The 14,921-nt window shown below is 45.4% G+C and overlaps 1 protein-coding gene across 1 annotated transcript in view; it reads right to left on the reverse strand.

Annotated features, from left to right (window-relative positions):
* The window catches only part of LOC146182593 (uncharacterized), a 90,061-nt gene extending 75,509 nt beyond the window's left edge, over positions 1-14,552 (reverse strand). The window contains exon 1 of the mRNA XM_084609565.1: positions 14,436-14,552. Coding sequence (XP_084465691.1) covers positions 14,436-14,552 — 117 coding nt within the window. The remainder of the gene's footprint in view (positions 1-14,435) is intronic.
* Between the last annotated feature and the right edge of the window lie 369 nt (positions 14,553-14,921).

Genomic DNA, 14,921 nt, shown 5'->3' on the forward strand with positions numbered 1-14,921 from the left:
TGGAAACAAAATAGAACTTGCACAGCTATTAAGGCTAATCAGTTAGACAGTGGTATCAGACACAAAAAAAAATTATTGGAGAGAATTAAAGATGCTCCAAAGAGCAGGGTGCCTTATTAGCGGTCAAAAGGAAACAAGGCATCGGCGGAAATCAGGGCACAAAGAGACACTAAGAATAATGTCATCACGAATATGAAGACCGACTAAGCAACAAACACATTCTACACTCACCTCAAAATTCGCCAATGAAATCAGGACAACACTGATCGGGTCAGCAGAGAAGGGACACTCTACAAAAGCCAGGTAGCGAAGAATTAAGTAAAGAAAGCCTTCCAAGCAACATAAATGGAGAAAGCAGCTCTTGAATTTTGAGTAACTGCAGATTTCTTCCGAGATGGAAATATTTTCATAGAAGAACCAGCCACCCTATATATATGACGTTTCATTACCACTAACGCACCGAGGTCGTGGAAGAACGCTGCCTTTATCTTAATCCATAATAAAAGGTACCCCCAAAACTTAAACGTTTGCAGAGCACTCCGGTTAACTTCCGTTGCCTACAAGGTTTTTTAAAAATAATCGCTTGTGGGACCAAGACAATGTAAGGATTTACTCGACCCTAAAGTAAGGCAGGCACCCTATAACGTTAATCGAGAATAGAGCATATTGACACAGCCAACCAGGTGAGAGAAAAATGCGCAGAATATAACCAACCACTATTTACGACAAACGGTGCTGTTCGTTGTTGTGTTGTAAGAAGGTCACTCAGCGACCCGTTATGATGACCGGAGAGGAAAAGTGTGCTTCAGAACTGCACATATTTGTTGTATGCTGTTTAGGATGGGGACCTGGTAATGTCTGTCTCAGTTTAACGCAGTAGATTCTCGTCCGTTGGAAATTTTGCTGAAATATGGAGAGCTGGATCCCAGCAAAAATGACCGAACAGATTTATTTAAGCGTGTATACAACACTAACGCCCGAATTCTGAAACGTGCCTCTACTCCGCTTCGTACAGTGAAGAAAACAGCCTCCCCTCCACTCAAGGGTCAGCTGGAATTCATGAACGCCCCTGTTCGTTTCCTCCGTTGATATCTTCGTGAGGGATTCTCCTTCACTCGAGGAAGCGTAAACGGCGTATGGGACCAGATAGAGGCAAAAAAATGGCCAGAAAACTGCACATCGCTGCCCGCGTAACGCACTTATTTTTTCATGCTTTGTCTTTTGAAGAACCTTCAGAAGAGACCTTGACGCTCACAGTCTAGAAAGCCTGTTTTGTGGGCTGCATGAACAACGCAGCTTTTAAAAACTGTCGGAAACACTTTGAAGTCTAGCAATGGTCGCCTCCGGTTAGTCATCTATAATTGTAGAAAACTTTCTGTGTTTGGTTATGTAAACAAAGCTACAGAGCCATTAGGTACCAGCTCTGTGCTCAACAGTCTCTGCAACAATTTCGTGAATCGTACTTTGGAACAGTATACTATAACAACATTAGTCACGTTTTTGTTACATCAAGATACACACAATACTAATAAGTGCATTGATAGTATAAAGCCCCCTAACGTTAGTGCAATACGCCGTGCGCAGCTGGGTGCCTAGATGAGCGCAATCGCCTCCCCCCCCCCCCCCCCCTTCTTACCAGCCGTTGCATCGAGCCATCCTGTGTGCAGACGCATGGCTAAGCTGCCTTGCGATAATATCGCGACGAGTACGTGGGCTGCGTCTGCTGCTTCTCCACATCCCTTGCAGTATGTTTTCGCAATGCGCATGTTTTGGCAAGGTATGCCGCGTGGGCTATACATACTCACGAATATGCGTTCACATAGGATACATTTCTGCATTGCTTCAGGGTCAAAGACTAGCAATTCATTTTAAAAGTGGAACTGAAACAAGATTTGCTTTCACTATAGGATGGAGTAAACCCTTGAAGAAAGTCTCTAGCCGCAGAAAGCGGTTCAGGAATCCAGTTGCTTTGATTCAGATGTGATTTGAATTTTTTTAGCCTTGCGCTTTGTCCTTGGAGGGCTCGGGGGGTGAGGGGCAAGCTGAGTAAAATTAATGTTTCTCTCTCCGCAGCGCGTCGCAAAGAATGTACCGAAACCAACGAATTCGCACTTCAAGAAGCAGATGCTTCTTGCCGTTTCCAAGCAGGCTGGAAGCAGCATGTGTAAACGCATTTAAGAGCCATGCGCTTCATCGACCTAGAATATCCCTTCCATGGAACGAGCGAACCAACTCACTCCCTCGACAGTAGAAGAAACAATGTGATGCTGTCACCAAGCCAAAACTTCGGAGCGCGGATCTGTGCATCCTTAGTGTGTCCAGTTTCGTGAAAAACTTGGTGTACAAGTAGATACAAGAGCACACAGTGAGCGAACGATGGAACATCCGCCATGCTTACGAGCGGAGTAGCGCTTAAGAAACCGCCAAGGTATTGTCGCTGCTCCTTGAAGATTCCAGAAAAAATCCTCGAGTTTTTTCTGCCCTCGAGGAGCAATTCAAGTGGAGGCAGGTTTCTAAAAACCAGGCCTCGAGGGCCGCTGGGGTAAGCATTAAGTTGAGGCGCGTTTATAAATACCACGCTAAGTGTAAGAACGATACTCGCCACTTTCACGGATTTTAGGATGTTGTTAATCCAACATAGCTGCGCTTGAAGAAATCAGGCAGCAGCCGAGCTGTTGCTTCTTTTTTATTTGTCTCAGCTCTCGCACAGTTAGCGCAGCTCAGGTACTAAGGACGCTTGGCTCCTTAATTTTAGGGAGCGAGTCGCGTACTCGTCATTCGTAGCAATTAAGTTTATAACGGCAGACTTCGTAATATGCTCTGGCTTGACGGCGTCTTCGTTCTCACTTGAGCTGTGCACTAAGACGTCAGAAACCGCATAATCGCTTAATATTGTGCCAATGCCGTTTTCCCTTTTTACACAGAGTAGTCGAGTACTGCCGCATGTGCACCATGTTTCCTCTGGAAGCAGGATATGTTTGTGGTGCACTGAAAAGCGAAAGGAAGTGTCCAGGGATTGTGCCGAGCGTTTTGTTTTGGAAAAACAGCCTGATACTGCGGCTATGACTTCCAGAAATCCGCCAGCTTATCACCAGAACCGGCCGTTGAGTCTTTGCAAGCATTCCAAAGAACCCGTCGGCAACAAAAACGGCTGAACGCCATGTTCACACCTTTTGCAGAAATGTTTCCTGAATATCGTCCAAAACCGATGTTCTATGCATCATACTGAGACCGACAACACACTTCCTTGACAATGCAACCCGTGCCTTTTTAGAAGTCACGAATGGGTCTTGCTGGACAAAGCTCCGGACGAAATTATCAACCAAAGAGTTGTGCGCGCTTCGAACAGACCATGGGTCGTTTCCTGTGAACCGTGTCTGGGCGCTGCGAATGGTGGTTGGGATGTATTTGTTCTTTATTTCACCATTCCAGTAAAACATCTAGCTTCGTGTATTATTTTGACCCACAGATTGCCGTGTTCTCTGCTACGCACGTGAAGCTGCAAAGCTGCCCGGCAAACGAACATAACGAATAGGCATGGGCAGGGTATATGATACAACCGAAGGTAATTTAGGGTGACTGTCCTTTTTTTCAAACGATTAACACTTTCTAGTAGCGTCACTTTCAGAACTGGCAGTTGTGTTTCTTGTCAGTCAAAAATTATGAGCCACGGCTGTTGTCTTTATGTCTTCACGTGCTGTTAGCAAATTGCTGTCATGCTTCGTTCTTGGTGGCTTCAAATATATCACCAGAAGTGTTTCTTAACTTTCTTCTCCTCTTATTTCTATTTTTCAATTTGACGTCAGGATACGTATTTCGAGCTCGCAGTTTCCATTTTAACGCGAAGGAGAGATGCGATAGAAAGTAACACCGAGAAAACAACTTTTCACGTCTCCATAAAATATGCTGTTGTGACACAATTCTCCCTTGCATCGCCTTTTAACCCGCTTTGACTTGGCTGCGGCCGGGGCTGTTTATGGCTCGCCTGTCCAGTTGGTGAAACCTGCCCGGAAAGAGCAACGCATCCAACGACCAGCCGGCGGCGAATGAGTGTGACAAGTGGCCGAGGCCGTCAATGGAGCGAGCTGGCAAAGGCAGAAGGCGACGCTGGTACGAAACAAGGCAAGAGAGGTAGAAAAGAGAAGCACGACTCACGAACTGGAAACGAGCAGCAGAGCTCTTCACTCTCATACCCCTTTCTTCCTTATGGCGGTGGTGCAAGCGTAAGGCGACACTCGCGCGGACGCGACACTGCGACGCTTTCGTCGCCCGGTCTTGTCACGCGTCCGGTCGTTGAAGTGACATACGCAGTTGGCGATGACGAGGTCGCGTGTGCTCTTGACCACCTGTGATAGGCGCTGCGCTCGAAAACGGGTGCCCAGGCCAGAAAAAAAATTGCCCCTTTCATTCCTTTTTTGTATATTTTTCCATCATATCTTACTTTTGCTGACATGCCTTCTGGTTTATTTCTCTTTTGGTAATTTTTTTTCGTCCTGACTATCCTTCGCCTCGTCCTAAAATGCATCGCCATGCGCATAGGCTAATGATCTCAATCTTTATTGAAGCTCCAGAATTTAGTTTTCGCAACCATCTCGGAAAGTAGATATCAGGTATTTTTCAACAGATTTTGCTTGGTCTAAAACAGGAAGCGTAATCTAGCGACACTCTATACACCAGGGAGGAAAGACAAGCGAAACGTGGACGTATTTGTGCCCATATTTCTTTATAAAACCTCAGGAATACGGCCGACCTTAAAGCTTGTGATCTTGATTCCATTCGTTATTCAATAACATCTAAACACAAAAAGGTCCAAGCGACAAGGAAGTTTGCCGTGTGTGTTTTCAACCATAAAATTTGTGAACCTTTCTGAATGCCGTTTGAAGTGTTCCGTGAAGAATGTCGGCCTGGCGAAAACCAAAGTTCACTAAATAAACACTGAGATAACTTACCGTTCACATTCAGGGCATAAGTGGCTTATAAGAGAGCTCCATAATCGCGCACTATCGATATGAACGAATGAATGTATCAGATGAAGCACGAATGTACGTAACGAAGCAAGATGATTGGTGCAATTCGCGCGTTTGCCCGCCACTTTCATCCTACTATCATCAGTGGGCAGTCTCGCGTTCTGGAGCATTGGCCTTTGGCATGGCAGCCATGCCACCACAGATGGTGGTGGTGCTGAGGGTTGCTCCGCTCGGGCGTTCATCTGAATGCGGAGAGCCTGCCTTCTATGAACGAAGAAACGGTCACTGCATATGGAGCACTAGAAAAGCGCACGTCTAGTAGCTTAGGCCTGTAAGTACGCCTGCGCACATGAGTCTTTATGCATATTAAGTTTATTTCTGTAGGTATAGTTGCCACAAACAAAAGCCATTTGAAACAGCTGCTCTTCTATAGTGGCGCCTCGTTAGCAACTTCTCACTGTACTCCGAGGCACAGCGTATCATTCTGGAGGCATTTTCGGCAGCGTACTACGTGCGCGCATCACAAGCCTTAACACCAGCAGCTCTGATGCCGCAGGTATTCAAAGGTAGACGGACATCAGCTGTCAGGCAGTGGGGACCCTCGTTTGGTGAACAAAATGGCCCAAGTCTACTGAAATTCAATTGTCAGCCGTTGAAATTCGATCGCCATTATCACCAGCCCGACTTCACCTACTGCAGGGCTAAGACCACTCCCATATCCCTCCACTTAACCCTTTCCTGTGCCAGCTGCATCTATTTGATTCCCCACAAACTTCCTAATCTCATCCGCATACCTAACTTTATGCCACACCTTGCTAGGCGTACCTCGCCTTGGAATCCAGTCTCTCACCCTTAGGCATCGCTGGTTATCTTGCGCTCGGACTTCCTATGCCCAGTTCTTCTTGATTTTTATTATGATGCTATAACCTATGCTTGTTCCCTTACCCATTCGGCACTCTTCCGGTCTCTTAACGTTAACCTAGCATTATTCGTTCCATATCTTTCTCGGTGGTTCTAAATTCAGGTTGAACTATTTTCGTTAGCCATGTTTGTACCCCATAGATGAGTACCCTAAAATGGTGCTGTTGTATACTTTGTCTTTGAGTGATATTGGTAACCCACCAATAACGATGTGATATAATATATTGGCCAAATGCGCTCCAGCCTTATTCGGTTCTTATAATTATTTCCCTTTCGTGGTCTGGGTCTGCGGTCATTACCTGTCCTAAGTAAATGTTTTCCCTTACCACTTTCATCTCCTCGCTACCTATCGCAAACAGCTGTTACTTTCCGTGGCTGTTGAACATTAGCCTTCTGCTTATTAATATTTAGGCTTTTCATTCTGCCTTGCGTGTCCCCGGCATTAATCATTATTTGCAATTCATCGTCTGAGCTACTCGGCAAGGCAACGTCGGAGCTAATCTGAAAAAACTGAGGAATTCTCTATTCGTCCTTATACCTGAATGTTCCCAACCGAGCGCTCTGAATGCTTTCAAGAAAGCGGTGAATAGTACTGGAGATATCGTATCCCCTTTCCTAATAATACCCTCCATTTTTGGGAATTGTATCATTTGCTTTACGCAGAACTATGGTCGCTGTGCAGTCACTGCAGATATCTTCAAATACTTTCACTTATAGCTCACTTTCCCACTGGTTTCGTATTGCGTGCATTAACGCTTAAGTATCAATTGAGTCAAGTACTTTCTCATAATCAAATATTGCCATATATAGGGGTTGGTAATATTGCGAACATTTTCGTTTTACCTGACTGGCCGTGAAGATATCTGTAGTAGAGTAGTCTCTACGAAAGCCTACCTGATCCTTTGGTTGGCTCAGGTCTAAGGTTACCCTGGCTCTATTTCCGATTGCCCTATACAGTAAATGCGTTGCCTGTAATGGATTCTTCTCTAATTTTCAGGTCTTTCTAGTCTTCTATGTCGTCATTTTATTGATGTTAATTATTATTATAACATGTATATTGTTCTAAAATGAAGGTAAAGTCATGGTCATGTCAGTGTGTGTATATGGTAGCCAGATTTTCTAACCCAATATCAGCCCCTCCCTCCCATTAGTCGATAAATTTTCAGTTATCCCATCTGCACGAGCTGCTTGTTCCTTTCATAGCTTCTAAATATTTCTTCATTCATTCTTTGTTAATGGTGGAATGTCTAATTAATCTACACAACTGTCATTCTCATTATCGTCCTGACTGCTTCTGCTACTGTATCAATCAGTGTAGAATTCTTCGGCTACTTCGACTATGACTATTACCAATGTTTGTATGACAGTGCCCACCTTGTTTCTCAGTGCGTACATCTGATTTTTACTTATGTTTAGTTTCTTCTTGACTATTTTTAGGCTACCTCCATTCTTTAGAGCATGATTACTGAGCAGCCCACCAGAAAGACACACACAGGAAGGCGGGACAATCGCTGAGCTTGCAAATGAATTTTATTCAAGATTGTGTCAGTATAAATATGGTAAAACAGCACAAGCAATACGCAGCGATGCATGGGATACAGACACCACAGCAACCTTAATCACAAATCACCTACGCCTATCTAGGTATCCCATTTCTCTTTTTTTTTTTTTTGTCAGAGAAATGGTAGGAAGATAACAGGAGAAATCACCGAGGCCAACGCAACAGCTCATGATGAAGCATACGCAACAGCTTCTTGCATCTGCATTCCTTCCAACGCTGTGTATTGTTTGTGTTGTTGAATCATATTTATTCTAACATGTCTCTTGAATGAAATTCAGTTATAAGTTCAGCGCTTGTCCAGTCTTCCTGTCTGTGTATTTCTGGTGCGCGGCTCATTAATCATGACCAACAAACTAGCCCAGACCTCCACATTACTTTATAGCATGCTTGATTCTTTCCATATTATATGTTCTTCCGTCGAACGCTTTACGCTTGTTGACTAGTTTTCAAGGTTCTCTTAGTTCTATCCTGTCTGTTGGGTTGGAGGCTTTCATGCTTTGACATTTTTTAATCAGATCCCATGTCTCCATTCATAGTTTGTCAGTATCCTTTAAAACCATCCTACCGCCTAGGTCAACAGTGCACTTAGTTATGAAAGCTCTGAAATTGTCAATTGCTTGTACACTGAGGCCGACCTCTTCAGTTAACGCTGGATATCTGCCCTGCAGCGAGATCCTGAATACCTATACTTTCCCTCTCACCGCTAATTCGATGATGGGCTTCTTCCTTACTAGTTTGTTCCATTGCCTGTGCAAATCTAGACTAATCTGAGGCCTAGCCGTCTTGTGGTCACTGCATCGCACCTTTCCGATTACGTTTACATCGTGCACGATGTCAGGGTTAGAGTACACTATGAAGTTGATTTTATTTTTAGTCTTCTTAGTCTCCCTATTCTGGCTTTAATATCCACTTGCGGTTCTTCCGTTTGCTCAAGAAGGTATTCACGATTCGCAAATTATTTCGTTCAGCGAACCAATGTTCTAAGCCCTTCGCTGCCTGGTCTACAGCATGCTTGTTGCTTACCCGGGCATTGAAGTAACCCATGAGTGCAGTATATTGTGCTTTTGCTTTGCTTCACTATTCCTCATACCTCAGTCCTAGCTAATTACGTGAGAACAACCTTTAAGTTCATGTACTGTGCGCATATCTCAGGCGGAGTGCTCAACGCTCAGCTTGTGAGAAAAAAAAAACGATTTCAGAAAACGCTCCTAGATCTCTCTTCGCCGGAGTAATTCTTAATTTTGCATAGTAAAGCTCGCAGCCTATCGGCATTTCTGCACCTTTGAATGTAAACCCTCCCTATTTTTTAAGACGAAAGCCTTTTACGGCTCATGACTCGCCAGCGTGTCCGTCCGTGCGGCTGTGAGAAGTATCGCACTTCTTCGCGAGATTCAGCGGTATACCACGGGATTTCATTTGTCAGTCAAGCTGAGGACGTCATTACAAAAACAGAAATCCTGTCTCTATCCGGAAATGAACCACCATCGCTCGGATCCCCAGCCGAGTGCTTTAACGAACTGTGCTACGCCGGGGATCGTGAAACGCACATCATAATTCTCCTTATCAACTGTGAGGATGATAGTAGCGGGATTCCGCGAGTGACAGAGACTGCGTCTTTCCTTTCCTAATTATAGAACGCCGGTGAACATTGGTGCGTTTAACGAAAAGCTCGTTGTGCTCGACAAGGGGCGCGTGATGTACCGTGTACAGTAGCAACGCCCAGGCTTTGGGATTTCTCCACTGCAGATCCTGCAGTGCTCTCGGAATTTTTTATCCCAAGGCGCGAGCGTCGACTGCCGGGGAGATAGGCGCCCAATGAAGGAGCTCAGCGGAGAATTCAGTGGAGATACGTCCATGCGGAATTAAAAATCCGGTGCAGTTTTCCTTTGCCAGGCTGTTACGGGAACTGGACCCAACCCCGCCTGCTTTCCTCTCAGTTATCTCTTCTCCTTCCGCCTTTTACATAGCACAGAGAAAAGATTAGGAGAGGAAATCCGGAGTCACGTGCCTTCCTGCAGGACAGGAATATGTCTGCAAAATCAAGATGCCTGCACTGAACTCCACATGGACGCCAGCAGCAAAGGACTAGGATCAGTGCTTGTACAACTCCAGGATGGCGCTAAACGGGTTATTGCGTACGCAAGCCGGACCCTTTCCAAGGCGGAAGGCAATCACTCGACAACAGAAAACGAATGTCTCGCCGTCAACTGAGCCATAACCAAGTTCGCGCCCCATCTCTACTGCCGCCCGTTTCGTGTGGTCACCTGCCACCATTCGCTGTGCTGGCTGGCCAATCTTAAGGATCCCGCAGGCCGGCTTCCACGGTGGAGCCTACGGCTATAAGAGTACGAAGTCCCGATCGTGCATAAATCCGGACGAAATCATCATGATGCTGACTGCTTGTCTTGAGCACCCGTAGGACAGTCGCCAGGAGACGCAGATGGTGAGGAAGACAGCTTCTTTGGGGCCTTGAATCCTGACGATATGGCAGACCAGCAACGACATAATCCACAGCTTCGTCAACTGATGACGCATCTTGATGACGCAAGCAGCAAAGACTGACAGTAAAAAAACAGCACTTGTTATTCCGAACGAGGCCAGCTGCAAGGTATCCTGAACGGGGACTAGGGTCTCGTTCTCTTGGAATGACCATCCAAAAAAATTAGGTCATCCAGACAAAGAGACATCCAATTGAATCCACGTAATACTGCATCCAAAGATCTTTCAAATGTTGCGGGTGTATTGGACAGACCGGAAGACATCATAATAAATTTGAACAAATCCTTCGGTGTAACAGGGGGTCATGCCTGCTGGGTGCATTAGACGTTGCCAGTTGTCCGACCGCAGATCGACTGAGGAAGATAGTTACACAAAGTGAAAGAAAACCACCAAGGGTTGCGAGGGAGCCGCAGTCCATAAGCGAACATTTCGATAACAGAAGAATAATCAGTCTTTGGCGTCATCGGTGCGGGGAAACGGATAGACAGAAATGAAGAAGATAGCTATACAAAGTGAAAGAAAATCACCAAGGGTTGCGATGGAGCCGCAGTCCATAAGCGAACATTTCGATAACAGAACGTTTTTTCGTCTGGGATAAAAAGTCGTCTCGGCGAAACCTTGGCTTGTGGACTAAGGCTCCCTCTGCATCTTTGATTGATCTTCATTGACTTTGCATTCAGGAGGCGGTAATATGCGCAAAATCACCATCTGCCGTTTTTTCGTTCAGTGAAAATTACAGTAGCCACCTAATAACTACAGAACTCTTCAATAACCGCATTTTTCAAGATATTACGGGTCTGCTTTTATAGACGACTTGTTGCTTTGACGGCGCTACTAAGTACGGTGCCTAGTTAATTGGAAGTGCATACCCAGCGTGAATGTGATGCATGTACATACGGGACCCAGGGAACAAACGTTAAGTTGTGGGCTGCGAGTAGTTAAAAGGCAAAGGCGACGAATACTGCGACAGCAGGCTTTCCAAAGAATCACACTCCGTGCCACTTAAGCGATTTGCTAGTCTTATCTATTTTCGAGTGGGCAGGGAACGTTGCGCCATGCCTTTCTGCTGCATATGTAACCAAAATCACTCGGACATTTTTACTACACGAGGTAAGCTTCATACCGGTCGCAGAAACCACCTTTTGAACGAAGGAAAGAATAGTCCAGATTCGTGTGTAGCCGTGTAACACGGAAACTATACAAGACAGATTTCTTCACACAGCGCGTATATTCAGGTGTCACAAATCATATCGTCGGGAACACAAAGCCATCATTTCAAATCTGGGGTTCCTCGAGGACCCTCGCAATAAGCAGCCTTCAACGCTGATGCCATTCATGGGGCAGCCTGCGATGGCGCCATGCATGCGCCGAAAGTGAATACCAAAATTGACGTCTTACCTAGCGTGAGGCAACACGCCCAATTCGACAGCGATTGCGCATGCACGCACCATTGCACTGTACACTCCCACTGGGCACAGATCACCGATCACTCCATGAGAAGTCGCGCTTCAGTTGCAGATAAACATTACATTCTAGCAGGTCATTAAACGATGTACTGATAACATAAACAGTTGTGGCATGATTGGGCCACCGTTGACAAACACAGGCATCTTGTTTTCCACCATAATAACGAAAAGGGGGGATTTCTGTGAGCAGCTATCTAACCTCCATCGGCCTAGCTTTACGGAATTGGCTGAGTGAGGGACACCATTGGGACGGAGAATGGATTGCTCCAGAGGCAGGGGGCGAAGTAGCACTTCGGTCAAAGGCCGAGAAGCGTTTTGCGTATGCCGCCATGCTGGAAATAGAATACGGCCCACCTTAGTGGAGGATGCATACTTCAAGACAATGTAAAGAGCAAGTTAAGGGCGCGCAGCTGTAGTCTTCTACTTTTTATTTCATCACATTACCACTCCTGTGTGTCTGAATTTCATTTATCACTTAGGCATTGTTCAGCGATTCGTACCGGTCTTCTTTAGTAATATTTTTCAAGGCACAAAACAGAAATATTCGTTTCGGATAGAAAATGTCGAGACATTCGTGTAGCTCTTACAAGGCTGACCACCCTCGACTGTTTATGACGATCTGGTCTGGAACCTTTTGATTGTGATCCGAACGCGAGGCCCGCGGCGCAATATTTTTTAGAAAGTATATCTAGTTGTTATAAAGAGGACGGAGCACTGACGTGTGTTACCCAGACGTTTTCCAAGTGGATCCCTTGACAGACCTACACTAAACCGGCATAAAAAAACTAGAAAAATAGATTGTTCCCCTGGAACATTACCGAAAGTTTTCCTGGAAGAAAAGTGGTTGCGCCGCCAATAAAATTGCAAATGAAAGTGCCGTAAGTTTCATATTTTAAGCACCCGAAAACATATAACTTCTATGAAATCATTTATGCGAGGTTTGTGTAATGAAACCCTCCTACCAATCAAAGGAGCCAATTCTTAAGACCGGCAATGCAGCAAAATACTAAATTGCCCAAACGGTCCCCCGTGACCGGCACGGCGGCAAGGTGCAGATGCCATCTACCACGGCCGCTTCGTTACCGGTAATTTCAGCCTTCTCAGCATTCTCAAGTTCCTACTGCGGAGAAATAGTCATCAGTGTCAAAATTCCTTTTTTTGTGTTCTTTTCGATCAATCCAATCGCTACAATGCATCCTGATTATCCAACCATAGCGCATCCTTTAATGGTACCAATTATTTTTGACATTATAGAGATATTGAGCATAAATGAAGGGCTTAAGATGTCCCCATCTTGTAGAATTGGCAACATAAATTGTAAGTGTTTGTTAAATACAAAGGTGTTCTCTTCTATCATCCTAACGAGCTTTTTGAGCAGTCGTTATGCAGACAGTGTACCCGATGACTGGAAGGTTGGCAGTGTAATTACTCTTCATGAATCTGGCGACAATGTCCTAATAATTATCCCATATGGCTGACCAGCATTCCGTGTAAGATCCCGGAACACGTCACATTCTCTCATATTGCGAAATTCTAGGTGCTCATGCCCCTAATAAACTGTCATAATAGTTGCATGCTCCTCACATAGTTAATAACGCTAACCAAACTCTTGGTTACCTCGAAGACACTTTTCGCATTGCCCACTAAGACTTTAGAAGACGTCACGACGCGACGGTGCAGTGGTTTGGCGCTGCGACCAAGGAAGCGTGATCGTATCTTGGCCGCGGCGGAAGCTTTTCTGTGGAGGCAAAAAGCAAGGCACCCGTGTGCTGCGCGATGTCAGTGCGCGTTAAAGAACCCCAGGTGGTTGAAATTTCTAGCGCCCTCCTCTACGGCTTCTCTAATAACCTGAGTCGCTTTGGGACGTTAAGCCCCACAAACTAAACCCAAACTTTTACAAAACATTGGTTCGTCTCAAACTGGAATATGCAGCTTCTCTCTGTGACCAAGGCGTCGTTTTGTTTATTGAATACCTGAGTCGCCCGTGGGGCAGTACAGCGTGTGGCTAGATACGTTAACTGTGACGGTACATTTCATTTCAATGCATAATAAATGGTATCGTTTGATGGAATATACACATTATTTGACGGCAAACTGTTGTAATCATGGACAGTGTCAACAAAAATGAGTATTGCAAGACGTCAGCCATAGAAGAAAATTTTCTTACTTTCAAGTCGGTGTCTAATCGCTTTGATATATAAGTCAGTGCCTGAATAAACTTTTCGCGGCTCACGCCTGTTTTAGGGTAATAATTTTTATGAGAAAATTTGAATCTATACGGTCCCTTAGCTCTTGCCACTAAAATTCATATTTTGTATCTGTCATGCTAAGTTTCCGGCCTTAATTACATAGAACAAATCTCCCTGCCCTGTTGTGGATTTTATTTTTCCTAATTTGGTGGCCTAAGATATTTAGGAAGAAATTAGCGCTAATACATTGATGGGGACAGACAAAAATACACACGACGAATCCCAACAAACACATCCATACACAGGTGTTTATCGAACATGACTTAAGTCCGGAGATGGACTGGTGCAGCCAGTGGAAGCATGTCTGATTTCGTATGCTTTTGGACAAATCGACAAATAAATTACAGCTGGCAATATGCTGGAAGAACAGCATAGCCTGAAACTGCCGCAGGTGCTTAAATTTGTTTCCTACCAATAAAGGGGAAGGATCACCACCCTAGACTTCTTGTTCCAGTTCACCATCAGCTCCGACTGGCAACGGAAACTTTCAGAATGGCTCCAGGTCAATAAGCGGAATAAAATGAATGCCCACTTCGATATGCGCAGGCTTTGCTTGAACTATCTCTCGAAATTTGTTGGCGTGTTGAGATGGTTGCTAGTTTGTCGAAATGCGCCGCGTATCATGCACTGGTGGCTGACTAGTCAGCTGTAGTATCCTCTAAGGCAGTACCTGTGTGAGCGTCAACCTCCCCTTCCAGGTCACTTCTTCGTGTCCTCGCGCTGCTCGTTGGAGTCGATTTCCTTTCAGTTTCATTGTGTACTGGGGTCGTACCTGGAAAACAATTCTCAGTTCGCTGGGCGGTGGAGCCAGTTTAAAGGTTGCTCCCGTGGTCATCGATGTGGTCGTCGTGTGCAGTGGTGGCGTGATGGTTGTTGCATTTTCGCTCATCGTCAGCAGCGAAGGGTCATTGTTATTCTGCAGTGAAGCAACCTCGCCTCCAAAGGGCGCTGTTTTTAGCCTTCCCAACGGGTGTTAGTGGACCTTCTTCGCATGTAGCTTCCGCCCGGTGACACAAAATGTGCTCTAAATAGTGATGAACCGTGGAAATGATGGCTTTATAATTCACAGTCTCTCCTGCGCATGTAGTCATCTATTTCTATTTCTTGTCCTCGTGGACCGAGACGTTGTCGTGGGGCATCGCAACACCCCACAAGCTAAATCGTCTGTACGGACAGTAGCAAAGTATATGACCGGCCTCACCGCAATGGAAGGGCCGCAGGCGGTTGTTTTAAGTCTTCTAGGCGCTGCGTTTTCAGG

Source organism: Amblyomma maculatum, chromosome 7, assembly GCF_055883805.1.
Source record: "Amblyomma maculatum isolate TAMU_Amacu chromosome 7, ASM5588380v1, whole genome shotgun sequence".
NCBI lineage: Eukaryota > Metazoa > Arthropoda > Arachnida > Ixodida > Ixodidae > Amblyomma > Amblyomma maculatum.